This window comes from Macrotis lagotis, chromosome 3, assembly GCF_037893015.1.
Source record: "Macrotis lagotis isolate mMagLag1 chromosome 3, bilby.v1.9.chrom.fasta, whole genome shotgun sequence".
NCBI lineage: Eukaryota > Metazoa > Chordata > Mammalia > Peramelemorphia > Peramelidae > Macrotis > Macrotis lagotis.
In genome coordinates, this window is record NC_133660.1 from 113,335,053 (window position 1) to 113,362,672 (window position 27,620).

General features: G+C 36.6%; 1 protein-coding gene across 1 annotated transcript in view; it reads left to right on the forward strand.

Moving 5' to 3' along the window:
- DCHS2 (dachsous cadherin-related 2) overlaps positions 1–9,539 on the forward strand; it is a 320,767-nt gene extending 311,228 nt beyond the window's left edge. The window contains exons 16-17 of the mRNA XM_074231573.1: positions 686–824; positions 4,027–9,539. Of these exons, the coding sequence (XP_074087674.1) occupies positions 686–824; positions 4,027–6,650 (2,763 nt within the window). The 3' untranslated portion in view covers positions 6,651–9,539. The remainder of the gene's footprint in view (positions 1–685; positions 825–4,026) is intronic.
- The last annotated feature ends 18,081 nt before the right edge of the window (positions 9,540–27,620 follow it).

Below are 27,620 nucleotides of genomic sequence, written 5' to 3' on the forward strand. Positions count from 1 at the left end.
AAATGCCTATACCAATCTCATTGGTATATGTCTAAGGCTCTCTCAGCATTGTTAGAGATTGTTTTTGATACTACATGTTTTTTAGAAAAATGCTTAACATTGCTAGCATACCAACAGGTGTTTTGCTTCACTTCAACATTAATTCTTCAGTTTTTAAAAACTGAGGACAATGATGTCATCTGCTATTCATTCAGGCTTTATAGCCTTAAAATGCTGGAAAGAATACAATCTTTTCTCAAAATATGTTGTAAATGAGGAGAGAGGAGAGAGGAGAGAAGGGAGAGAGAGGAGAGAGAGAGAGAGAGAAAGAGAGAGAGAGAAGAGAGAGAGAGAGAGAGAGAGAGAGAGAGAGAGAGAGAGAGAGAGAGAGAGAGATTGAGGTTTTATCTCCTCTAACCCTTGGAACTGTTTTTGAAAGGAAACAAGTCAAATTGAAATCTCAAAAAGATGGAAAGAATAAGTCAAAGTTTACCCTGAATCCTGGAACTTTTCTGCCTTTATCTCTTAATATCTGAGTTCAACAAAATAATTTATCTTAAGGAAATCAAGAAAAGCAGCATGTCCAAAGAAAGGCATAGGCTTATGTTTCCTCAAAAAAACCCCACCCAGTTTTCATTTGCCCAGGAAAATATTTTTAGCCCAAAGCAAATTATGTCCTCTTAATCTGTTTCTCTTTTCAATATAGGTCACATTATCTGAAATGACACCTGTAGGATCTGCCATCTTCACTGTGACAGCTACAGATCAAGATGCAGGAAATAATGGGAAGATTTCCTACAAGATCCTTTCTCCCACTGAAGGATTTTCAATTGACCCCCAGAATGGTGAGTTGTTTTCAGGGTCTGCAATCAATCACAGAGTGGGAAATGGTCAAACCTCTTTTTCAAAAGTGGCTTGGCTAGAATTCATTAAAGTAAAGCCACAAGATTCCTCTTAATCTGGAAATCTAGGGCTCCAGGTCTTGTGCCATCTTTTCTCTCTTACACCCTAGACATACCTGGAAAGAAATTGAAATCAGTAACTGGATCCCAGGTGCACAAAGGCTCATGGTTCCTGACAGTAACACTCTTGTTTATTCATAAAACCAGGTAAAATTTTGGCAAACATTCCAGGACTATTGCAGAAAAAATTCAGTCTGAGTCAAACTATGCATCAGGGGGATTGATTTATAGCTTGAAACATTAATGTTGCTAGAGACTTTGTTTACCATTAAGCCAGCTACAAAGTAGTAAGTTATAGCGACTTCACTGTGACACAGTTGAATGACCACTGGCTGAGGAAGTAGGTTCAAATGCTGCCTCTCACATTTATTACCTATGTGACTTCAGATAAGTCACCTGCCCTTTCTGGGCCTCAGGTTTCTCATCTTTAAGAAGAAGGGGATGCATGATGAGGTACCCATTATCATCAATAAAGTAATTCTCTACTCAGGAAAGTGAGTAGAATTTGGATTATTTATTTTGACAAGTGTAGTTGAGTGGCAATTATTTATGGAAACATTCCTTAGCATAAAAATTAATATGCTTTCATTTCGTTTGCAAAAATAAAGCAATTTAAAGTCAAAAAAAGAAGAAGGGGATGAGTCATAAATCCTCAGATGTCCATTTCAAAAAAAGTCATCCTTCTCCTTTCGTACCATTAAGAAACAAAAGAAGAAGAAAGGACTTTTTATAACATTAGGTATTCTGGCTGACATGCTTCCCTGCCAAAGTTCTTACATTTGTTATCATTGCATTATGCATACCTTTGTGGCTATGGGAAACTTTGTAGTTATTGGTTGATAACTGGTCTTACAGTTAAAACTTTATCTAGATGGTTAAACAGTGAAAATTTTGTATGATATTTGAAAAAATTTTCTTCAACCAGATCACCTCTTGAGGAGAATAAAGGCCTTGGGCAAAATCATGCTATATAGCCTGCCCCAAAACTGTTCTATAAAGGATTATTTAAAAAAAATAAATGATAGAGGCAGCTAGGTGGCACAGTGGATAGAGCACTAGACCTGGAGTCAGTATTCAAATCTGAATTCAAAATCCAGCCTCAAATATTTTAATAATTACCTAGCTGTGTGATCTTGGGCAAGTTACTTAACCCCTTTGTCTTCCAAAAACATACAAATATTCATACATAAATGATAACTTGAAGGGAAAAGGAAATCACAAATGATGGCATGCAATCTGAGCATTGGGGTGCTTGGCAGATGGCATGACCAGACAATTAGCCCCAGTCTTGTGGGAGAAGGGAAAAAAGAAGAGAAAACCTATTTTAGGGATAGGAACATATTAGATAATTCTTTTTGGTTTTAATTTGATTTCATTATTAGTGAAACTCTAATAGAAATCAGCATTTCAGTTTATCGAAATACCATTGTACCATTCATATATGTGACCTCATGTGACTATATCATTTGTTACCTATTTCTAGAAACAATGATCTACAGAAAACATTTTACTGATTAAAAAAACAATCACAAATGAATTTTCATACTGACTTGAAGGGAGTAGTTTTAGGAAAGGGGCAATAGCATTCTCTGGAGAATTTTTTCATCATTTTCTTATATTATAGTATCTGTTCCTCTAGTATTTACCAAGTATTTCCATATTGGCATGTTTTATATGTAGTCATGACCTGAGGCATTTTGCCATACTATGTGAGGTGACTAGCCTGATCACAAATTTGTGTTTTAAACCAACTCTACAGAATTTTACATGGAAAGTTTTTACCAATGATGGTACACTGATGGGAAAATTCACTGACTCTGGGATTAGAAGATTTGGATTCAAACTTGGCCTCTGTTGCTTAATGCCTGGGTTAACCTTGGGCAAGTCACTTTTTTCCTTCTCAGTCTCACTTTCCCAATCTGTTAAATTAAAGGGTTAGACCAGGTGACCTCTGAATCTAATTTATTTCCAGATCAATGACTGAAGGATCCTATTGCACATGAAGAATTACCAATGAAGTCTCTTCTATTCACTAGCTTGTATAGCATGCCAGAGGATCCTGAAGCACCTCATAGAACAAAAATTATTTTACTGCCAGAAAGGATCTTAAAACTCCATCAGTTCCTACCCCTTGCTGAGTTCCAGAGAAATAAAATAACTAACTCAAAGTCAATCACACAGTCAAACAGTTCTTTGGTCTAAATGTCATTGCTCTCCTCCATCCCAGTCCCATGTCCCAGATTCCTCATGAAACATTCTAATGAATTTTAGTCATGTGAGTTGAAGAAAATAGCTGAATAAAGTGAAATAACAATAGCTATAGCAGCACACACATATATATGGCACTTGAAGACTTACAAAGTATTTGCCTTATCACAGCCTTATGAATATTTTTGTTCATTTTTTTAGATAAGGGAGTTTTGAGGCACTGGGAAGTTAAATAATTTGCTCATAATGACCCATATGGTCTCTGAGACAGAATTCAAACCCAGATCTAACTACCAGTTTGACATTTCATTTACTATGCCATACTGCCTCTTGTGCAGGTATTATCTCTATTCAAACTCCTTTTATATTGGAGAAACACACACACACACACACACACACACATACATACACATGTACACAGACATACCTACATTTTGATCAGCCATTTCAGTTGTATCAACCTCTTTGTGACTGTATTTGGGATTTTCTTGATAAAGATGTTATAGTGGTTTGCCATTTCCTTTTACAACTCATTTTGCAGATGAGGAAACTGAGGCAAACAAAGTGACTTAACAGCTAATAATTTGAATTCAGAAAAATGAGTCTGAATGTAAGCTTATTGCTGTATTCACTGTGTCACCTAGCTACCAATATACATACATGCACGTATGCATACATACACAAAATTCTAATAACAACTGAACCACAATTTGTCCTGTTCTTTTTTTGTATAGTTAGTGGTAAAAAATAATTGCATCTATCATGGTTCTATATATACAATCTTTCTCAGTAAATATTTGTATTGAATGAATAATTTTGTTGAACAGATACCTCAAATCTAAACATAGAAAACATAGTTATGGTTCTTATTTTTCAGGCTCTATATTCACTGTCAAACCTGTGATGCATCCGGACAAAACATCAATAATTCAGCTTCTTGTGGAAGCCAAAGATGGTGGAATCCCTGGTTTGACAGCCCTTACTTTGGTGGAACTAGAAATTCAAGATGTGAATAACCATGCTCCTCAGTTCACCACGGAGTACTATAACATCACTGTGAGTGAAAATGCAGTCACTGGAACCACCCTGCTCACATTTTCAGCTATCGACCATGACTGGACCCATGAAAATACATATATTGAATATTCTATCATCAGCGGTAATTTGCAGAATACCTTTCAAGTGGAAACTCGTGTAATTCCCTCAGGATCCCCTTACAAGCGCTTTGGTCATCTTGTGCTAAGTCACCCTCTAGACAGAGAAACTTTGGCCTGTCATAAGCTCATCATTCTAGCTTATGATCATGGTCATCCCCAGTTGAATTCTACAGCCACCATATTAATAGATGTGCTTGATGCAAATGATAATCCACCAATATTCAGCTCTCCAGATTACTATGCCCATGTTAAGGAAAATCTACCTATTGGTAGTCAAATTGTTGTGGTTTCTGCAAAAGACCATGACATTGGAGTCAATTCAGAAGTCACCTACACCATCATCTCAGGAAATGAGAGAGGACATTTCCAAATACATGGGGAAACTGGAGTGATAGAGTTGATTAAAATCTTGGATTATGAGGATATATCACTGTTTACTTTAACAGTCCAAGCCTCAAATAGAGGAACAAATAATTTTGCATTCTCAGTGGTATCTATCAGTGTCCTAGATGACAATGATCATGTTCCTCAGTTCATGTTCTCAAGTTTGAACTGTGTTGTCCCTGAAAATCTGCCTAATTTCTCTGTCATGTGTACAGCACATGCCTTGGATTTTGATTCTGGTCCTTATGGACACCTAACATATTCTATTCAATCATCCTGTGTGATGAATCAAGGAATCCCTCCTGATCATGATCTGTTTTTTATTGACCCATTAACAGGGGATATCTTTGCCAAGCAAATCCTAGACTATGAAAGTGAAAATAAACACTGTTTCATTGTTCAAGCAGAAGACAAAGGTGAAGCCAAAGCCACTTTGATGGTCCAAGTGGATGTTGAAGGAATTGATGAATATGAACCAATTTTTACACAAGACCAGTATTTCTTTAGTCTTCCAGAGACTCATCACATAAGACATATCATTGGCAAAGTAGAAGCATCTGATGCTGATGCTGGAATTGATGGACTTGTGCTTTATACCTTTGCAACTTCATCATCTTTCTTATCAATTAATAAAACCAGTGGAAATATCTATTGGATTAGAGACACCCCTTTTGTGAAAAGTGACAACAGGAAAGATGACATGATTGAAATGAAGGTAACAGCACACAGTCCCAAAATGGACTCTAAGTCTTCCTCTTGTACTATCTTTGTAAATGTGTCTTCTTTCCCTCAGGAAGGATACTATACCTTGTCTGTTAATAGTCTGTCAATCAGTCTCACGGCCTCCATTGTCATATTCCTGCTCTTCGTCATCAGTCTCGTTGCTCTGATTTTAAGATATAAACGAAAAGACACAATGACTTCCTGTGGTGAAAAAAAGGTGTCTTCATCTTCACCTAGTGATCTGAGCCTAACTAGTGATCCCAGCATCCTCAAGGACTCCCAGAAAGCTCCAGATATGGCCAATGGGCTTCTTCCTATGGGCTCCATGTCTGAGTGGTTGAATTTAGTAGATATGAGAGAGAAAAAGGATATGGTGAATCCTTGCAGGCATTCAGACTCTAGTGGCCATTGCTCAGTGGAAGGAGATACAGCTGAGGATGAGGAAATCAAGAGGATCAATGAGCATCCTTGCCGAAAGGGCTCCAGCTCAGTTCTGAGTGACCGAGGATCTCGGGTGCCAGATTCTGGAATACCCAGAGACTCTGACCAGCTCTCTTGCTTGTCTGGGGAAACAGATGTGGTGATCACCACTGAAACCTTAGAGAGCAGTTTCACCTTTGAGGGGGTAGGAGAAAGATGTGATGCCATTTATGCTCAAAATAAAGTGCTGTCCCAGACATTCCACAAAATCGGAATGAAAGATAAAACCCTCATGGAAGATAGTAGGAGAGATTTTATCTTTATTTCAAATGATCAGGACTCAAGGTATGGATCTCTTGCAACTTTAGAAGCTCCCACTAAAGATCTAAGAAGCAGCTATGACTGGGATTATCTTCTGAACTGGGAGCCCCAGTTTCAGCCTCTGTCTTCTGTCTTCAATGATATTGCAAAACTGAAAGATGAATTGCAGGTGCCTGGCTTATCACAGGGGAAGAAATCTTTTGTTTTCCCACCGCCTTTGATCACATCAGTAGCACAGCCTGGTCTAAAGGCAGTGCCACCACGAATGCCAAGCCTCCCTCCAGAAAAAGCATTCAAGAAATACCCACGTTCTCCCCTTCACCAGCACCTTCCCTATCCACCGGCAGTCATGACTCCCAGTTTCTCTCCTTCGCTCTCCTTGCTGACCATGGAGTCTCCTGCTATGTCTCCCCAGTTGCCAGATTCTGGGTTGTTAGGAACGTGCTTAGTCAGGACAGCCCATGGACCTAGGGCAGAAGAAGAAGTTGGGCTGTGAAATCTCGACATTGAGCCCCAGGAAACTTTTAGGCAACAAGGAGTATATTAAAACTAATCCCAATATTTCCAACCAAACTCCTCAGGGGTAATTTTTTTTTCATAACTGAGAAAACATGACCCATTTCAGTCTGAGTTTGTACAGCTCGCCATTTTAGCCTCTAAATTATCTCCCAGACTTTTTGAAAAACTGCCTGATGCCTGACTCTTGTCAGTCCACATATCTTCTGAATAAACAGTATATACTGTTGTACTTTGCAGTCTGTATAGAAATGAATTCAAAAGGTGAAATGACCTGATGGACATGACTGATCCACAAACAATTTTAAAGTGCTTTGTGGTGCGCTGTAATCTTAACAAATAGTTTAACCTCTACGAATCACAAGGCAAGATCACATCAGAGTGGCCTTTAGTCAGAGTGAAAATAGAGATCCAGCAATGTGGGGTAAATATGAACTATCTGTGGCTCTCTGGCATTCCATTTCTCATCAAGATAATTGACACCTAAAGATCCACTTTTGGATTCCCTTCTCTCTCTACCCTCCATGCCAACCTATTCCATTTGTAGAACATAATAATGACTATAGAAGTGATAGGCACCACCATCTCCAGAGAGATGAGAGAAAAAAGAATGGAGTTATCCATCAGTTTATGCCAAAAAGAAGAGTGTTTCCCAGTTGCTTTTGTCTTATTAAACAAACCAAGTTTGTCTGTTCTTGGTATGGAGCCAAGGGTGATGCTAGCCTAAACCACTGGGTTAAACCTCTCACTTGATAACCTTCCTTGGACTTTTTTTCCAAAGAGATCAGAGTACATTGTCTTTTTTTCCTTTTTTTTCCTTTTCTTTCTTTACTTACTACTTCTTATGACAGGACACATGTATAGATGTGAAACTTTGAAGATTAATTTATGGAAATGCATTTTATTTTTTCCTAGACACTGCAATTACTTGTGGTAAAAAAACAACAGATAATTTATGCGCTGTGTTAACAGTGGCAAATTTATGTAGATAAAAACAAATTAGAATTATGGAATTAGCTATTAGTATAATTTCCTAGTTAGAATGATTTAATGGTATTTTTTAAAATTAAGATTTTTGTATAAATTTTTTCTACTAAAAGTTTAAAATGAGCTGTAAAAGCATACTTTCTGTCTTCTCATGGTATAATCTAATTATCATTAGCTCAGTTTGAACTTGTGTTCAGTACTTTGACTATGTGTAGAGGGATTGTAGGCATAGCAGATAGTGTTGGATTATTAGCATATTCTGCCCTATGATTATCTTGTTTCCAACAGTCTTTCATAAGGGTCAAGCAGAAAAGAATTCCCTAGAGTTGAAGGGGAAAGTCTTTGAGATCACTTAGGTGAATGCCCTCATTTTACAGGTGTAGAAAATGGACACCCAAGGAGAACTATATCCAACAATTCTGATTCCTAGTACAACACAAACACTATCCTCAAATGAACTAACTGAAACAAAATTATTTGAGAATGAAAGACCTAAGACCTTGGGACACCAAGTTTTACTATGGGAGTAATTCCAAGGCAGCACCTTGTCAGGAAAGTTCCTAATATTTTTGAATATCCCAAACCAGTGCTGGGAAAGCCAACTTGGAGGAAGATGGAAGGCAATCTTACCTTGGATATATCTGCTAGGAGAGAGAAGGCACCCAGTGGTGCAGTGGATAGAGCATTGGCCCTGGAGTCAGGAGGCTAGGAGGTCAAACCCAGCCTAGACATGTGACACTTACTAGCTGTGTCACTTTGAACAAGTCACTTAGCACAGCCCCCCCCCCAAATCCAATTCATGTGCTTGTCATGGCATAACCTCTCTGATATCATGGTGTTCTTAGAGAACAAAGATCAAACATAATTTTGTAGCTTCCTATTTTAATGGATTATTCAAGAATAATTGGATGTTATAAGTTCTTTCTACTTGCTAAAGGAATATTAATACTACCAGTGCCCTTGTGCAAAGTTCTAGATCCTCTTCCACCTAATAACAATTCAACTCATAAAAGGGAAATCACCTGCCCAATTTTAATTCTAAAGCTAAGCCCACAATTCCCAGTTTCTTGACCAGTTCTCTCTTCCTTCTGCCCCCTAGAGTTCCTACATTCCTTTCCTGACAGAAATAAGGGTTTCTAAGAATATCACCTCTCTAACTCACTAAGTCCTTGGGTGTTTGATTGGCATTATAAATCTTCTCTTGATGATGGTGATTCAGTAATGGAAGAATAAGCTTTTAGATGTCATGGCAGTAGTTCACAGGATCACAAAATAAAATTTACAGGAAACCAGAGGTGATTCCCTTCAAAACTGAGTATTGAATTAGCCATGGCTCTGAGTCTTATGGGATAACAAAGGATTGGACACAACTGAACAATAATAATGGTTTCCTATTCTTTCACTGATATTCATGGGAGCAGGACTCAGTAGACAATGTTACATAAAGAAAATGCATACATCTTGAGTTCTGATCCTTGGTTTCACTAATTTACTAAAATAGCTATTTAGTCTCCATTTTCCTTCTCTACAAAATGATATTATATATATATGATACAGTCCTCACAACAACCCTGTGAGGTAGGTGCTACAAGTATTGTTTCCATTTTGAAGATGAAGAAATGAACTCAGTCAGAAACATTGTGATGTTCATAGTAACACAGCTAATAAAGGTCAGGAGGCTTTGAATCTAGGCGTCATCCAGTTGCAAGTACAGTACCCATCACACTATAACACACTGCCTCTCCATAGTTAATACTGCCCATAGGATACTGTTTACTAGAAACCACTTAATGAGAGTGTCCTGATTAGGTGGAACAGTGAATTGTATGTGTGTGTGTGTGTGTGTGTGTGTGTGTGTGTGTGTGTATACATTATATATATGTATACATTATATATATATATTATATATATGTATACATTATATATATATATATATATATATGTTAGCAATACCAGTGCCTGAAGGCATTGGAACATTCAATTAATAGAATGAGTCATCATTAAAAGATCGGTGGACACCCATCATATTTGACCTAATACTTTGTCCAAGGATGAGTTTTCACTATGTTATGTTGCTCTTTGATGGAATCACAAAATAAGCCATAGAAAACAGAATTCTTTATCTGGCATCCATGAATATATTTCACAGGGGTCTGTGATCTTGGATAGGATAGAATTATATCTTTATTTTCACAAATCTCTTTAGTACTCCTTGATTATGAATTTTTAAAAAAATCTTGAGAAAGTTGGTCCCTAGGTTTTATTAGTCTGAAAGTATCCATCAACTAAAAGGGTATAAGTACCCCTTGGACTAGATGAAGTACTAACTCTGATCCAAGGGGAAGTTAGGCTCTGCCTAAGGAGGACTGCCTTTCAAGCATCCCTCACATATGGAGATATTAAAAGTCTCTAGGAAAAAGAAGATCCTATCACATCCCTTGGCAGATTTACAGTATCTAATCTCTCCTTGATTCCTTTCAAAGTTTCACTGGAACATACCAATAGGGTGGGGGAAAGTATTTGTGTCTAAATTCATTATTATGGAAGTTCTGTTTGGCCAAATACTCTGCTTGTAGCTACAAGGAAGACATTATTTGCTCTGTCATGCTAATAACATCACTATTTCTTTCCCTCATATTTGTACACAGTTTTTTCTCCCAACTCTTCCACAAATTGTATGCTTGCTCATCTAAGTGTGTTCTTTTGTGATTTATTACTCATGCTGGATATGAGTCTGCATTTTTTATATATATTTTGTAAGAGCTGAAGATGCTCATTGTTTTGAGTCACTTGTTACCAAGTTCCAGTGGGGATTTTTTTAATTGATAGCTTTACTAATGCCCTATCAAATACCAGGAACCACACTGGCCAACATGCTGCTGCTTCAAGTGTGGTTGAGGTTAAAAATGTGAATATGTGAGTTAAGTGTCTGCAATAAATCATGTGTCAGCCTTTTCAACTGGGGTCCTTTTCTTTTCCTAAGTAAACAACATAATTTGTACAGTTTTCCTTCAAGTTTAATATTAACTTGCCTCATCTGTTCTGGGTTACTTTGCCGATCTACACACCGGTTTTAGCACTTTGGAGGGGGTACAGAACTTGTTAGTGGAAAATCATATTAAGCCCCAAATTCATAAGCTATAAAATAAAAGACAGTTGTCTCTGGTGGAATTTTGGCTGCCTGAAGTTCTGGACTTGCTTGTTGGCAGCCTGAGAAATCCTGGTGTAAATCAGGACCAAATGGATATCAAAATTCCATATCCTAGCAGTCATCGGCAACCTGGCATCCAAGCAGATTCCTGGGCAAGGAAAGAAGAAAGCTGAAGCTCCTTATCTTTAGGGAGTTGATGATTTAGCAGTTATTAAAAATATTTTACAATTTACCATAAGCCACTGACTACCTTCATGTATACATATTTAATCTATAATAGATCTTTAGTTGAAGACAGGATTGTTTTTAAGATTGTTTCTCTTCAGTTTCAGAACCTCATTTACTATGTATTCACAGTATTAATGAAGTATCGATTGCTAGTTTAAAGGTTTCTTGTTTCAATCAAGCACAGGTCTTTTTCATCTCTGTTTTTAAACTATATTATATAGACCTTTATATGAAGTAAAAGGAGTTATACCTCATGAGGATCCTACCCCCTCCTTATCACTTATTCTCTTACTAAGCACTTACTATCTCACCCTCACCCCGACATGGGCACAAATTTTGTGTTTGATACGACAGTCCTATCTTCCTAGCGCAATGGAATAAATTTATCAAAATGTTTTATTTAAGTGTGATAGTGTAAGTTCATTTGTTTGTCTTAGCTAAGAAGATTAGAGATATTTTTTAAAACCATTTTTTTAAACAATGGGGAGACTGAACCATTTGATTGCTAAACTGTTTATGGTGCACCTAGTACTTCACCCCAACCCCATGGCTAGTTGGTGTGGACATCCTTGAGTATAAGTATACGTAGAAGGAAAAGACCTCATCGATCTGTCCAAGAAGCTGCAAAAGTTCAGGTTAACACAAGGAAAGAAAACTTGCTGGAGAGAGGAAGAAAATATTAAAATATTACTGACAGGCATCTGACTGCTGAACCAGTATTTCCCTTTAGGTTCATTGTTTAAGCTCAGTGACATAGTCTCCATATATTCCATTTTCCTAGTTTCTCCCCCTTTTTTTCACTTATCTCTCTTTCTCATTCCTAACAAGTCACCTCTTAGCTCCAAGTCCAGAGATTTTAAACTCTACCTACAGTGATCTTAGTCTGGATAAAAGAAGGAAAAAAGAAACAAACCACACCTTTTTTAACTCTGTTTACTGGAACTGATAGTTATCCTTTATGATAAAAAAGGATCAAAATGACCTCACTTTGTCAGTGTGAAAATATAGTGTGTCTAACTGATCAGACCAAGAAGGTCTCAGAAAGTTATGTCCTATCAGGCATAAATATTTTTCATGAGCATTTAAAGTGATGTTTCTAAACTTGCACATCTCAGTTTCTTTGGAGTTACTACGGTTCTGCTTTGCTCATAGAGCACAGCACCTTCTTTGCTGTGGATGTATCCTGTTGGGTGGTCCTGTCCCAGTGGCTTCCATGTCACACAATCAATTCCAAAATTCTTCAGAGACATTTCTGGAAGTAATAGCACACTAAAATAGTTCATTGTCTTGATCCTTTCAGCTGTTCCTGTGCTTTCCCTTCTATCCACAAACTACCATGTATATACTGCTCTAAGCTGGTCCCTTGAAGAATATACACTTAAAGGAATTTTTTCATTTCTGTCTTTTTATCCCCAGCACCCAACCTAAGCTTAATAAATTTAGATTAGATTATATAGTTAGGCTTTAGGGTGAGGCAAGTAGCATGTGATCATCCAACATCAGTGCTAGGGCTCCAATCCAATTCAGTTCATTGTTCTCACTACACCAGAGGTGTCAACCATGCTAACCATGTAGCCACAACACTCCCAAGTCTACCCAAACTGCATCAAAATGTAATTGGAAATCATTAAGCAAAATTAAAATACAAAAAAACATAGGCAACATACATATTTGGTTATCTGACTTAATATGCAGCTTGCAGGAATCCTTATATAGGTTCAGTGGCTCTTTTTTTTCTGCTTGAGCTTGACACCACCATACTGATTCCTAAGGTCAGAAATTAAGTTTCTGAGAAAGTTCATTTCCCATGATACTATGTCATCAGCATTAAGGTTTTCTAATAGAACTCTCTAACCAGTGAATTTAAACACATAAACTGAGAAGTAGTCAATGAAAGTATCTAAAAGCAGCAATCTTATAATATGCAGTGTATTAATATGTCCACACATGAATGTGTGAATGTGTAAATATAGACATGATTTGTAATATATAAGTATATTTACATATATATGATTTTACAAATATAAGTGTACACATACACAAATATGTATATATATATATATATATATATACATTTAATATATGAGTATGTATGCACACAAACACATATACAGTTATCCCTTCTACATCATGGGGGTTATGACTATGGCTATCTGGAAAATATACATAAAATTTTTTGGCCCTCTCTTTATACCAAAGAAAAATTCTTAATTATCATATATTTTGTGTCTTTCTGAGTTTCTAAATCTTTTTTTTTCATGTAATGAATACAGCTTCTGCAAAACTCCCCCCCAAATTTCCATTTAATTTTTTATGCTGACTTACATTATATAATATGGGGAAAAGCTGTGATATGGAAGGGATAAATGTGTATTTCACAGCACCTTGCACATTATTGATTATCAATAAATATATGAATGCTTAATAATGACATGATTTGCTTAGATTATCTATGAGTTAAATGGGATTTGGCTCTTAGGATTTGGAATATAGTCCTATAATCTTATAAGGATTTGGTCTAAAATATTTAGGAAGGGAGGGAGTAATGTTGACATAGCACCCTTTTTAATATCAGATCAGCATGTGTCTATTTCAGAGATAATTAGTTCTTCCTATTTCCCCGAACTTTTCTCATTTTATCTAATATAGTTGCTAAACACAAACTGAGAAATGACTAATGTAGACAGGCTGGGAGGTGGAATAGAGATAAACAAGGAGCAGATGTATATGAGCATCCTTTTATGAGTTAGCACTATTTTGATTGTAGAATTAAGTAAGTCTTTTTTTTTTTGTCATAAGCCTTCAGAGCAATAGCCTGTACGAGGCTGAGGGATTTTAGAATGAATGAATGAGGGATGAGTATTCACAAGTGTGCATGTGTGGGTTACAGAAGGCAAGGTGATTAAAAAGGGGTAGCAATTCAAAAGTAGAGCTATTTAGTCAGATATAAACTGTTAAAAAATAAGAGCTAGAAGTTACCTTACAAGTCACTGAGTCCTATTTCCACTTCCTGGATCAATGATAGCTGGTTAAGAAGGGCAGTAATCCCATTTAAAGCATGTCCAGTAGTAGAGAACTTATTTTTTTTAAGAAATTGTCTATTCCTTTCCAATATATAGAAAGATTTTTGTGCTGGTGAGCAAAATCTCTCTCCCTAAGAGAGAGAATTTCTTAGTTTTGCCCTCCAGCAGAATATATAGCAGGAGCCCACAAAGAAGAAAATAATCAATGTAAATACACCAGGAAATAAGTCTGTCCTTTTTAGGAGCAGCTGTGGCCTTAATTTATTGAGCCCAAAACTTCCATCATCAATTTTGACTTTTTTTCCATGTGATATTTGATCCACTGACCACTCTATTTTTTGTAATATGAATTTCTTTCTTTGCTTCTCTTTCCTGCTTCTGTACCTCCCTTCCCGGTTGTTGCTACTCAGTTTAATTCTACTGACATTTATTAAACACCTACTGGGTGCTTCTTGGTCTCCATTGGTTCAATTTCTTCTTCCCAGTTTCCTAAGGTAGGTGTACCCTTCAGGCTCTGTGCACAATTCATTTTCTTTCTACCTTCTCTTCTCCATTAGGTTAAAATAGCCATTTCTCTTAAGGTTTCTTGGATATATCCTTTGCCCTTGTCACATATTTATATCATGCTTATTTGTGTACATATCTTATACCCTCATATTGATTATAAGCATCACTCAAAAGCATCTCAATCCTGAAAGAACAGAATTGCATATCAGGATTTGCATTCTGAGAAACTATGTATACCTCTATAGTTCAATTGATAGTTTAATGTCATAAACATTAGTTAAATTATCACTAAAATATAAATGCTTGAAAATAACCGACATTGAAATCCAAGAAAGTCAAAATATGGTTTCATTAGTCCCAATCTCAGAATCGTCTTCCCTCAGCTTTAATCCCTCAGCAGGACTCCTTGGAAATTATGCGAGTATAAACTTTCACTTATATCTAGAGTGATGCAATGGAAAGAATGCTGAATTGCAAGAGAGAGTGCCTTGTTTCAAATACCAACTCTGCTGCATTATGACTTTGAGCAAATAAGTTACTTCATATTTAGACCTCAGTTTCCTCATCTGTAAGACAGAGTTGGACTTCTGAGATCCCTTCCTACTTTAAATCTATGATCCTACATGGTAGATGATCTTTAACAAAAGGAGCACTTGACCCTAAAATTCACTGGAAAAGGGTCATACCTTCAATAAATTCTGCCTCTTAGGTTGCCTGTGGTCAGTGATTCCAATCTGTACTTCCCAGTGTGGAAAGCTGTGTCTCCCCTCCCTCTTTATTAATTATATAGCACATTTTGTGATTTCTGACCATTATTTCATCTTAACTTTCAAGAATTGGAACTCTAGCACTTGAGTTTATATAAAATTTGGCTGACCACTGAAGCAGAGAAAAGTTGGATATGATGCCAGACTGGGCGCTCATCCTGAAGACTTCTTGGAAAAAGTTGACACATTCCCAATCAGAGTCTTCCAACGATATTTTACAAATCTGAGAGTGATCAGAAAAGACAAAAGAGAGTATTTAGGTAGGGTTCTATGTTGCTGACACCTCATAATTTCCCATTAGTTTATTTTTAGCACTAAGCATGTCTTTGGATGACCCAGATACTTAGCAGCATGGTAATACTGCTGCATTTTATTATACACCTTGTTATCATATATCCATTCATATATAATTAAATACATGGGTAGCTCATATCATGTGAAATTTAAGACTTAGGTATATATGTGAGTTGAATGGAGAGGGAAAACATGGTTCTCTAGATTCCGTTAGAAATTTTCCTTCATATTTCATTTTCAAATAAAGATGCACATGGCATTTACTTAATATTTACTATGACATCAGATTTCACTTAAATATTTATTTCCTAAAGTTTGGCATTGATTAATGTCATACGCTGGATCTCATTCAGGAGAATATAGTGGATGGTTTTCATCAGAAGTTTTAAAAACCTTCCAAAGCTGAACTGCCCCAGGTTAGGACTAAATGATTTTTTAACCACAAGGCCGTCAATGATTCTGACATTAGGATCAAATGACAGTATAAGGAACATCCTTAAAGGACTGTTGTAACTCTGACTGAATAACAAGACAGGCATAGTAGACTAGAGATGTGAGTGAATCCCTTTCTACCCATAAAAATTCAAGTACCTTCAACATTTAAGTGATGTGAGAAAGGTTGCTTTTTAAATAGAAATATGCATTTAAGATTAAAATGAGAGCCTTCTGGATATGGGTTATAATCAGTACATAGGGGAACAAAATGGCTCTATGAGGGTAGCTACAGGGTATTTTGCACAGACTCCACCTTGTAGTTGGATGGACAGTCCTTTGATCATGTTTCATCTCTAAAAGTATCCTAGATACTAAGGAATTATGAGGTCGTTTGAAAAATGAACAAGATGAGAGCTGGTGTGCATATGGGAAATTACAAAGTGCTTTCAGTGACTCCATTGCACACTCTGAGACAAACAACTTTGTCTAGGCATCAATATTGTCCCTGTGGTAGTTTATAGGCAGCTATGTATTACAGGAAGCCAGACTCTCCAAAAGGCTGCAGGTGGATTCAATTGATGGGTCTTTCATGATGTCTTGCATTACTGAGAGTGACTTGACCAAAATAAAATGGAATGCAAGATATCTTGAAGGACAGATGGAACCAGAAAAGAAGATGGGCATGAGAGATGATAAGACATTATTGGGCAGCTCCTCTTTGAAAGATAGGTAGAAGGTGAACAAGATTCACTAGGAAGAGAAGTAGAAAATGAGTTTCAAATTACACCAGTGACAGGAGAGTCAATATCAACAAGACCATAGATCTTGCTTGTTATGGGCAAGTCATAGACTTATTAGGGTATCCCAGATTGAGGAATAAGTTTGTGAATTCACTCTAAGTTGTGGATAAGGTCCTTGATATTGGTGGAGACACTCCAAAGAAAGGTCATATTTCAGTAACAAGCCATGTGTCCTTTCTTTATGCCTGTACCACTAATTACAGTTCTGTTTTCAACTCTAGCCATTAAAGATCTCTTTTCTGAGATAGACACAGCCCTCTGATGTTGTCTACTAATGAAATAAGTATGTACCTCATATGTACCTCAAAACATTCTGATGCCTGGGCTCCTGCCCAGAGAAAATGTATAGACTCTATTATGACCTTTATATTGTTGTAGGCTTTAGTAATGTTTTTTTTCCTATCTCCTGTTTCCATGCCTATGTCTATACAGGCTGCCCCTCATATCTGGAATTCCCTGTCCTCACTTCTGCCTAGTTCCTTTCAAAGCTCTATTTAAGTGACATTTTCTTCAGTAAGTCTAACCTATTTCTCCCAGATGCCAATTCCCCTCTTCTATTGACATTACTCTGGAACTATATTGTACAATATTTACTTAGCTTTATATAACTCAATCTAATGCAAGTTCCTTAAGGCAGATCCTGTTCTGTTTTTGTCATGAGATCATAGATCCATAGTTGGATAGAATCCTTAGTGTTACCTCTTTATTTTAAAATGAGGAAACTGAAACTCAGAGAGGTTAAATGGCCTGAGGCTCACATAGCAAGTTACAGAGAATAAACTCAAGTCCTCTGACTCCAAATACATCCTCTTTCTGTCACCTAACAAAGTGCATAGTACATGGTAAATACCTTAAAATATTGAAGAATGAATGAGAAGGGGAGAAGAAGGGAATAAATTTCTATATCTTGCCTACAATGTGCTAAGCACTATACTAAGCACTTTACAATCATGATCTCATTTGAATGAATGAATTTTTCTGGTGTCATACTAATTTACACCTTCTATTTAAAAAATAATTATTTCTGAACTAGAATGAAGTATATAGTTAGAATAGGCAAGAGATTAATGTTCTATTCAATAAAACCCGAATTATCTCTTTGGATGAGATATAATTCATGGTCTGTTAACTTCTTAAACTAATCTCTCATTGGCCATGCCATGAATCTGCCAGGGTGACTGGCCACCTTCATAGAATTGAATTTTATTTGTCTATGGAAGAGAAAGCTTGGTTTTATATATAAGGAAGAAGGTTAGAACCTTATAATTTCAGTAACTAGATCTTCACTTGGCCTATGAATTTGGCTTTTGGATTTTATATTTTCTAGTTTCTTCATTTCCTTTTCTGTCTTTTCTAATCTGTCATTCAGGGCTTCCTTTCAGCTGATTTAGACAAAGTGATTTTCCCCCTATTATAAACTGAGGATGTTATAAATCATCAAACAAGGAAGACTGGATTTTTGAATTCGATTCGACAAGCATTTTTTAAATGCTTATTGTGTGTGAGATGCTAGGAAAGATGCTAGGGGATGTGTGGTGAATGATTTCTGAATCCAGGATTTCAGAGTTGGAAAGAATCTCAAAAGCAATCTAGTCTGACATTAACTAGAAAAGAATGTCTTCCTATAACATGATCACTGGTCATTTAGCTGTTAGAAGACCTCTAGGGAAAGGAGAATACCTCCAAGGCTATCATTCCATTTAAAAATATCTCTGTAGATTCAAATTGTTAAGAAGTTTTTATTATTTCTTTGCCTCGTCTACATCAAGCTAATGGAGCAGCACTTCAAAAACCAGAGGTATCTCAAATGACTTCCAAACTTCCAACCCAAATGCTTTTCTCAATCTTTCATCTATCTACTGGCTCCTAAAGTTATGGTAACTGTATTTGTAAATGTTTTTGAAACACAGAGGTTACATTAACTTTTTATCTGCTGCATGTGCTACTTACACCTGAGAAAGAAAGGACTACAATTCCTCTTCCACTTTATGGTCCTTCAAATATTTCAAGTCTGCTATAATAACTTTCTTCAGTCTGTTCTTCTCTAGGTCTAACATCCACAGTTTTTAAACTGATCTTCATGTGGCATAGATTCAAGGATCTTTACTATCCTAGTTAGCCTTCCTAAAGTAAACAAATATTTCTGAAGTAGTTTGACCCCGGTAGAGAACAATAACATGATTACCCCCTAATCTCTGGACATGATGACTGCCATTGCCCAAGATCACATTTAGGTTTGTAAGACTTTTTAAAAATTCTAATTTTACTCAATTTCACCTTCAGTTCCTCATTTCTTGTCTAAAGACTCTTGAAAGAGAGTGTCTTAACAGAGTCTTACATGATAAGTGTTTAAAGCATGAATCCATGCACTTCCTTTAATGAAATTAAAATGACCTAAATTTAAAAGTTGGACTTTTAAAATTTAAGACATAAATAATTCAATATGTGTGTTTCTTCTTATCCAACTACTGAACAAATAATAAACAAACCCCCCCTTCAACCTAGAGCTTTAATTTTTTTTTTTGCAAGGCAATGGGGTTGACTTGCCCAAGATCACACAGATAGGTAATTATTAAGTGTCTGAGGATCGATTTGGACTCAGGTCATCCTGACTCCAGGGCTGGTACTCTATCCACTATGCTGCCTAGCTGCCCCTTTTAAATTAATTTTAGTTTTTTTTAGTTTTTTTTTTTTTTTTGCAAGGCAATTGGGTTAAGTGGCTTGCCCAAGGCCGCACAGGTAGGTAATTAATTATTAAGTGTCTGAGGCCAGACTTGAACTCAGGTACTCCTGACTCCAAGACCAGTGCTCTATCCACTGCGCCATTGAGCTGCCCCCTTAAATTAAATTAAAAATTTAATCAACAAGCACCAATTAAGCACAAAGCTCTCTGCTAGACTATAGGAATACAAAAATGAAAGTTTCTGCTCCCAAGGGTTTTTTGTTATTATTACTACTATTTTTGCCCAATACTTATTAGCAAATACGCCATTCATGACCCCTTGTTTTACAATTATTCATTCCAGTGCCCCACCTTGGTGTGAAATGGAGTAGGAGGGATCTCTGTCCAAACTGTAGTTTGGGGACATGGATTGTTGGGTCCTTGTTTGACAGTTGCAACTCATTTCTCCTGGACCAAAATTGGCAGCTGACATTATTGCAAGTTTAAACAATGTTTTGCCTTTTTTTTTTTACAAGACAATTAGGTTAAGTGACTTGCCCAAGATCACATAGCTAAGTAATTATGAAGGGTCTGAGGCTGGATTTGAACTCAGTCCTCCTGACTCCAGGACCAGGTGCTCTATTCATTGTGCCACCTAGCTGCCTCCAACTTAGTGCTTTTTAATTTGAATTATTGTAGTCATCATGTTTAATGTATTGTTCCTGTTTACTTTGCTCTTTCTCAATTCAAGTAAGTCTTTCCATGTTTCTCTGAATTTCTCCTATTGATTGCTTCTCATAGCACACCAGAACATTCCATTCATGTCACACAATTTATCTAATGGATACTCACTTTCTGGTTTTATTTTTCTACCACATATTTTGACATATCCATATGAACTTTCTTTTTGCCATTGTCCTCTGTAATTTACCCAGGAATAGTGTCACTAGGTCAAACAGTATAATGAACAATTTTAAAACATCTTTCATTATTGCAAATTGATTTCTAAATCTTTATTTTTAGATTTTTTTTGCAAGGCAAATAGGATTAAATGGCTTGCCCAAGGCCACACAGCTAGGTAATTATTAAGTCTCTGAGGCTGGATTTGAACATGTACTTCTGACTCCAGGGCCAGTGCCTAGCCGCCCGCACTAAATCATTTTTAAGAATATAACTATTTACCCTCAGTTCTGGCCCCCCAAACTGAAGGCCAATTTAATAACATAAGGGAACAAGACTCTTAATGCCTCATTGGTATATTTCACTTTCCACAACATTTGACTTTATTCTAGAGCCAATATCGATTGTAATTTAGGCGAACTGTATCCTTGTTAGTTTTCCAAAAAAGAGTTTTACCCTTTTATGGACAATGAACAAGATTCCTTAAGTATTTAAGCAAGTACCATACACTTTTTTTAAGGCTAAAGAAAACTTTAATCAACATTTCCCACCAATGATATTTTTTCCTTCAGATTACAGTAGACTAACTGTAATTGTATAACAGAACAATATCTTTAGTTTTTCACTGGGTAAACCACTGAAACTGAAAATTATGAGAAAAAATACACATATCTTTTGAGCAAAAGGAACTCCTAAGTTTCATTGGAGAGAGTGATATGGCATGCCCTAATTGGTCAGTGACCCTAGAAAAAGTGTTTAGTGAATATATCGAAGGGGCACATTCCAGTTTGGTAGTCAAGTGTGGTTTTGATTGTACCTTAATTGCATTTGTATAAAATAGAGCCCTTCACTTCTCCATTCCATGTGCTTTCACTTATATGTTTGCAAGTTTATGGATTTGGAACTGTAAGGCACCTCAGAGGACAGCTAGTCCACTCCTTTCATTTTTTTTTTCAAATGAAGAAATTGAAGCCAAAGTGATGTGCCTTACTCAAAAGTAAATAAGTAGCACATTCAATATTTAATCTGAAATGGTACCTGAAACAGCACCCAAAACAATACCCCACAAGGTATGAAAGAAAGTACCTCTCCAAAGTACTACAAATTGGGTGGATTAGTGGGTCTTTTTTTTTACAGTGATAATTTAGTATCTTAGGAACACCAGGCTTCTTCCATGCCACTAAAGCTTTCTTGGGTCTTTCTGGAAATTTTAGTCCTTTTTCCTTTTTCATTTTATAGCACACTTAAGCAGGACATTGCCAAAGCCTTTTTGGGGGCTTGATAGAAGAAAATGTTTTTAAAAAATCAGAACTATCTAAAAAGGGAATGGGTTATTCAAAGAAGGTAGTGAGTCCCCTACATTAAAGATTTTAAGTGGAAACCAGATGACTTTCTCTTATAGATACAGAAGAGGTGGCCGAATGTTTTCTCCTTTCCCCATACACAACTGCTAGGGTCTTTCTGCACTAGCCACATTCTATTTAACTTCCTTGTATTTTTTCTACATATGTATGGTTCTTGTTCTTCATTATCAAAGATGACCAAAATGATATCACTATGTTTGAGATAAACATAGTATGTCCGACTGTGGCTGAATAGACCAATATGAACTCAGAATGCTCTACCATAGGTCCAATGCAAATAGGCCATGTGAACACCTGGAGTGCTTACTCTAAACTTATATATGGCACATTTTCTTTGATATGTTTCAAATATGCTTTCCCCATGGAGCATAGCACCCTCACTGATGAGGGCATGCCATGCTGGGCAATCCTGTGCCAGTGTTTCCCATGCTGCACAATCAATTTTAAAGTTAGGGGAGTTGTTCAGAGTGCCTCAGTATCACTTCTTCTGACCTGCTTGTGAGCACTTGCCCTGTGTGAATTCTCCATAAAATATTCTTTCTGGCAAACATACTTCTGGTAATCTAACAATATGCCCAGTCCATTGTAGTTGCATCCTCTATATTAATGTTGGAATGCTAGGCAGTTTAACTCAAGTATCTCAGTGTCTTGTATCTTCCCTGTCAGGTGATCTTCAGAATCTTCCAAAGGCAATTTAAATGGAAGTGATTCAGTTTTCTGATATGGTGCTGGTAGACTGTCCAGGTTTCATAGGCATATGAGGTCAGCATAGTGGTCTAAACTTTCTTTTTTCTTTTTTTAGGTTTTTTTATTTTTTGCAAGGCAAATGGGGTTAAGTGGCTTGACCAAGGCCACACAGCTAGGTAATTATTAAGTGTCTGAGGCCGGATTTGAACTCAGGTACTCCTGACTCCAGGACCGGTGCTCTATCCACTGTGCCACCTAGTTGCCCTGTCTATAAACTTTCAGTTTGGTAGTTAGTCTTCTCTCCCACACTTTCTTTTGGAGCCTTCCAAATATTGTGTTAGCTCTGGCAATGAGTATGTCAATGTATACCTCTCTGGAAAGGACACTTCCAAGGTAAATGAACTTGTCCATGATTTTCAGAATTTCTCCATTAGCTATAATGATGGTTCTACATATGTAGGGTTGATGGAGCACCTTTATTTTCTTGTTAGGCCAAAATGAGCAGAAGCAGCAGAGAACTGATCCATACTTTATCCATCTCAGCTTCAGAGATTGCATTGAGTATACAATCATTTGCAAACATTATGCACCAACACTCCCTTTACTTTAGTCTTGGTTTGTAGCCTTTTCAGGTTGAAGAATTTACCATCAGTGCAGTAGCTGAACCTTGATGCCATGTTCATCCTCAATAAAGGTGGCTGATAACATGGATGGAAACATCATGCTAAAATGCATAGAAGTAAGGATACATCCTTGTTTCATTCCATTGGTGACCAGGAAATCTCAAGAGCAACATCCACTATCCAAAACCCAGGCAAGCACTACTGTTGAACTTCTCTAGGGAACCAAATTTTGACATAATTTTCCATAAGCCATCATGACTGACAGTATCAGTCATATTTACAAATATTGTCCACAGATCTCTGTTTCCTTCTGAAATTTTTTCTAATGTTGTTGGGCAGAAAATGCCACATCAATTCTTCCTAGACCCTTTCTGAAGTCACACTGGCTCTCAGGAAGATGATCATTTTCCTTTTATAGAGATGTCTCCTTGAATTCTTGGGGGGATAACCTCTTCATGCCATATAACCTGAAAAATTCAGTCAACTTTTGGATCTCAGCTGGAATACAATTAGCACCAGGTGCTAATTGGAAGGAGCCTAATGGCATTCAAAACCTCCTCTCCAGTTGGAACTTAAGGGACTGATTGACTTCAACTTGAGGTTAACAGGCAATGGCTTCTGCATTGATTGATGATCACCTATTAAGAACACTATGGAAATGTTTAACCTATGTCTCTAGGATCGTATCCCTATCATTTATGAATGTGGCTCCATTATCATTGAGTGGTTGAGATGAACCATAGGTCTTTGGCCCATAAATAGCCTTCAGGGCATCTTAAAAGCACTTTGGTTTGTTACTATATGCATAAAACTGAATTTCATCTGCCTCCTTACTGAGAAAACTGAATTTCATCTGCCTCCTTACTGAGTCAAGAGTCTTGCAACTCTTTAAGCTTTTCCAACTCCCCCAATATTGTATTTATTTGATTTTTTCAATTACATGTTATGAAAGTTTTTCATCCACATGCATATGCATATTTATAAGTTACATAATTCCTTCGATCCTCCCTTACCATTTCCTTCCCCAAAATGGTGAACAGTCTGGTGAATATTGTACATATTCATTTGTTTTTAACATGTTAACAGATTAATCATTTTCTGTATGAGGAATTAGGACTAAGGGAAAAAGAAAAAAACCCATAAGATAGAAAAGAAAATCATAAGAGAAATTTTGAAAAAGTGAATGTAGTATTCATGCAGATTCTGTAGGTTTTTCTTCATTTTGTTTTGTTTTGTTTTTCTTCCTCTGGATCTAGATAGCTTTGTCCAGCACAGGTCTCACAGGGTTGTATTCCTAGCTCTCTGAGAGGAGTTGCATTCATCAAGGTTGATCAACTCACAATATTCTTGTGTAGGTATACTGTGTACAATGTTCTTTAGGTTCTACTCCCTTCTCTCAGCATTTCTGTAATTCCTTCCATGCTTCTCTAGAGTCTGACCATTCATGTTTTCTTACAGAAGAATAGTACTCCAAAACATTTATATACCATAACTTGTTCAGTCATTCCCCAAATGATGAACATCCCCTCAATTTTCAGTTATGTAACTACAAAAAGAGCTGCTGTGAATATTTTTGGAACATGTGGGACTTTTCCCATTTTTTTGATATCTTCTGAATATAGTCCTCATATTTGTATTGCTGGGTCAAAAGGTATTATCAGTTTTTTCTTTTTTATTTATTTTCACCCATATGCATATTTTTATTCTTGTTACAAAATTTCTTCCCACCCTCCCTTCCACACCACCTCTCCTCAGCAGTGAATAATCAGGTTAGCATTATACATACATATTTTTGATAAATATGTTTACAGATTAGTTATTTTCAGTATGAGATATTAGGATTAAGGGAAACAGATAGTTTTTATAAAGTGTTCATCAGATTCTGGAGGATTGGGGTTTTTTGTGTGTGTTTTGTTTTGATTTTATTCCTTTGAATGAGGATACCATTGTGCATAGCTGGTCTAATACAATTGTCTTAGCTCTCTGAACTGCAGAGAAGAGTTGCTTCTATCAAGGTTGTTCATCTCATAATATTATTGTTAATGTGTTAATTGTTATGTGTTATTGTAATTGTTCTCTTGGTTCTGCTCCCTTCTCTCAGCATCAGATCCCATAAATCATTCCATGTTTCTCTAGTATGATCAGTTTTATTGCTCTTTGGGCATGGTTCCATATTGCTCTCCAGCATGGTTGGATCAGTCCACAACTCCACCAACAATACATTAATGTCCCAGTCCTCCCACAAACTCTCCAACATCGTTCATTTTCCCTTTTGAATATTTTAGCCTATCTGGTAAGTATGAGGTTCCCCTGTATTTTACTTTTGGTAGAATTAAATGCTGCCTTCATAGAGATGAACTATCCTGCTGGTAAACCCTGTGGAATTGTCATTTTCATTTAGTAGCTTCTGTATTTCCCCATCATTTTATTTTTTATAGATTTTATTTGAATTTTAGAATTTTTCCCCCAAACTTACTTCCCTCCCCCTACCCCCCTTGCACAGAAAGCAATTTGTCGGTCTTTACCTTATTTCCATATTGTACATTGACCCAAATTGAGTGTGATGAGAGAGAAATCACATCCTTAAGGAAGAAACAAAAAGTATAAGAGATAACAAGATCAGACAATAAGATATCTGGGTTTTTTTCTAAATTAAAGGGAATAGTCCCTGAACTTTGTTCAAACTCCATGGTTCTTTATCTGGATTCAGGTGGTATTCTACATTGCAGACAGCCCAAAATTGTCCCTGATTGTTGCACTGATGGAATGAGCAAGTCCATGAAGGCTGATCATCACCCCCCATGTTGCTGTTAGGGTGTACAGTGTTTTTCTGGTTCTGCTCATCTCACTCAGCATGAATTCATGCAAATCCCTCCAGGCTTCCCTGAGTTCCCATCCCTCCTGGTTTCTAATAGAAAAATAGTGTTCCATGACATACATATACCACAGTTTGCTAAGCCATTCCCCAATTGAAAGACATTTACTTGATTTGCAATTCTTTGCCATCACAAACAGGGCTGCTATGAATATTTTTGTATAAGTGATGTTTTTATCCTTTTTCATCATCTCTTCAGGGTATAGACCCAGTAGTGGTATTGCTGGATCAAAGGGTAAGCTCATTCTTGTTGCCTTTTGAGCATAGTTCCAAATTTCTCTCTAGAAAGGTTGGATGAGTTCACAGTTCCACCAATAGTGTAATAGTGACCCAGATTTCCCACAACCCTTCCAACAATGATCATTCCTTTCTGGTCATATTGGCCAGTCTGAGAGGTGTGAGGTGGTACCTCAGAGAAGCTTTAATTTGCATTTCTCTAATAATTAATGATTTAGAGCAATTTTATATGGTTATGGATTTCTTTGATCTCCTCATCTATAAATTGTCTTTGCATATCCTTTGACCACTTGTCAACTGGGGAATGGCTTTTTGTTTTAAAATATGACTCAGTTCTCTGTATATTTTAGAAATGAGTCCTTTGTCAGAATCATTAGTTGTAAAGATTGTTTCCCAATTTACTACATTTCTTTTGATCTTGGTTGCAGTGGTTTTATCTGTGCAAAAGCTTTTTAATTTAATGTAATTGAAATCAGCTAGTTTGTTTTTGGTGATGTTCTCCAACTTTTCCTTAGTCATAAACTGCTCCCCTTTCCATAGATCTGACAGGTAAACTAGTCCTTGATTTTCTAATTTGCTTGTACTATTGTTTTTTATGCCTAAATCCTGTATCCTTTTGGATCTTATCTTGGTAAAAGGTGTGAGTTGTTGGTCCAATCTAAGTTTCTTCCATACTAACTTCCAATTTTCCCAATAGTTTTTATCAAAGAGAGTTTTTATCCCAATAGCTGGACTCTTAGGGTTTATCAAACAGCAGATTACTATAATCATTTCCTGCTATTGCACTTAGTCTATTCCACTGGTCCACCACTCTATTTCTTAACCAGTACCAAACAGTTTTGATGACTGATGCTTTATAATATAATCTTAGATCAGGTAGGGCTAAGCCCCCTTCTTTTGCACTTTTTTCATTAAATCCCTGGAAATTCTTGACTTTTTATTTCTCCATATCAATTTACTTACCACTTTTTCTAACTCATTAAAGTAATTTTTTGGAATTTTGATTGGTAGGGCACTAAACAGGTAGTTTAATTTTGGTAGAACTGTCATTTTTATTATAGTAGCTCTACCTATCCATGAGCAGTTGATATTTGCCCAGTTATTTAAATCTGATTTAATTCATGTGAGACGTGTTTTATAATTGTTTTCAAAAAGTTTCTGAGTCTGTCTTGGCAAAAAGACTCCCAGGTATTTTATATTGTCTGAGGTTACTTTGAATAGGATTTCTCTTTCTAGCTCTTCCTGCTGTATCTTTCTAGACATATATAGAAAAGTTGAAGATTTATGAGGGTTTATTTTATATCCTGCAACTTTGCTAAAATTGCTAATTGCTTTTTGGATGATTTCTTGGAATTCTGTAGGTATACCATCATGTCATCTGCAAAGAGTGAGAGTTTTGTCTCTTCCTTC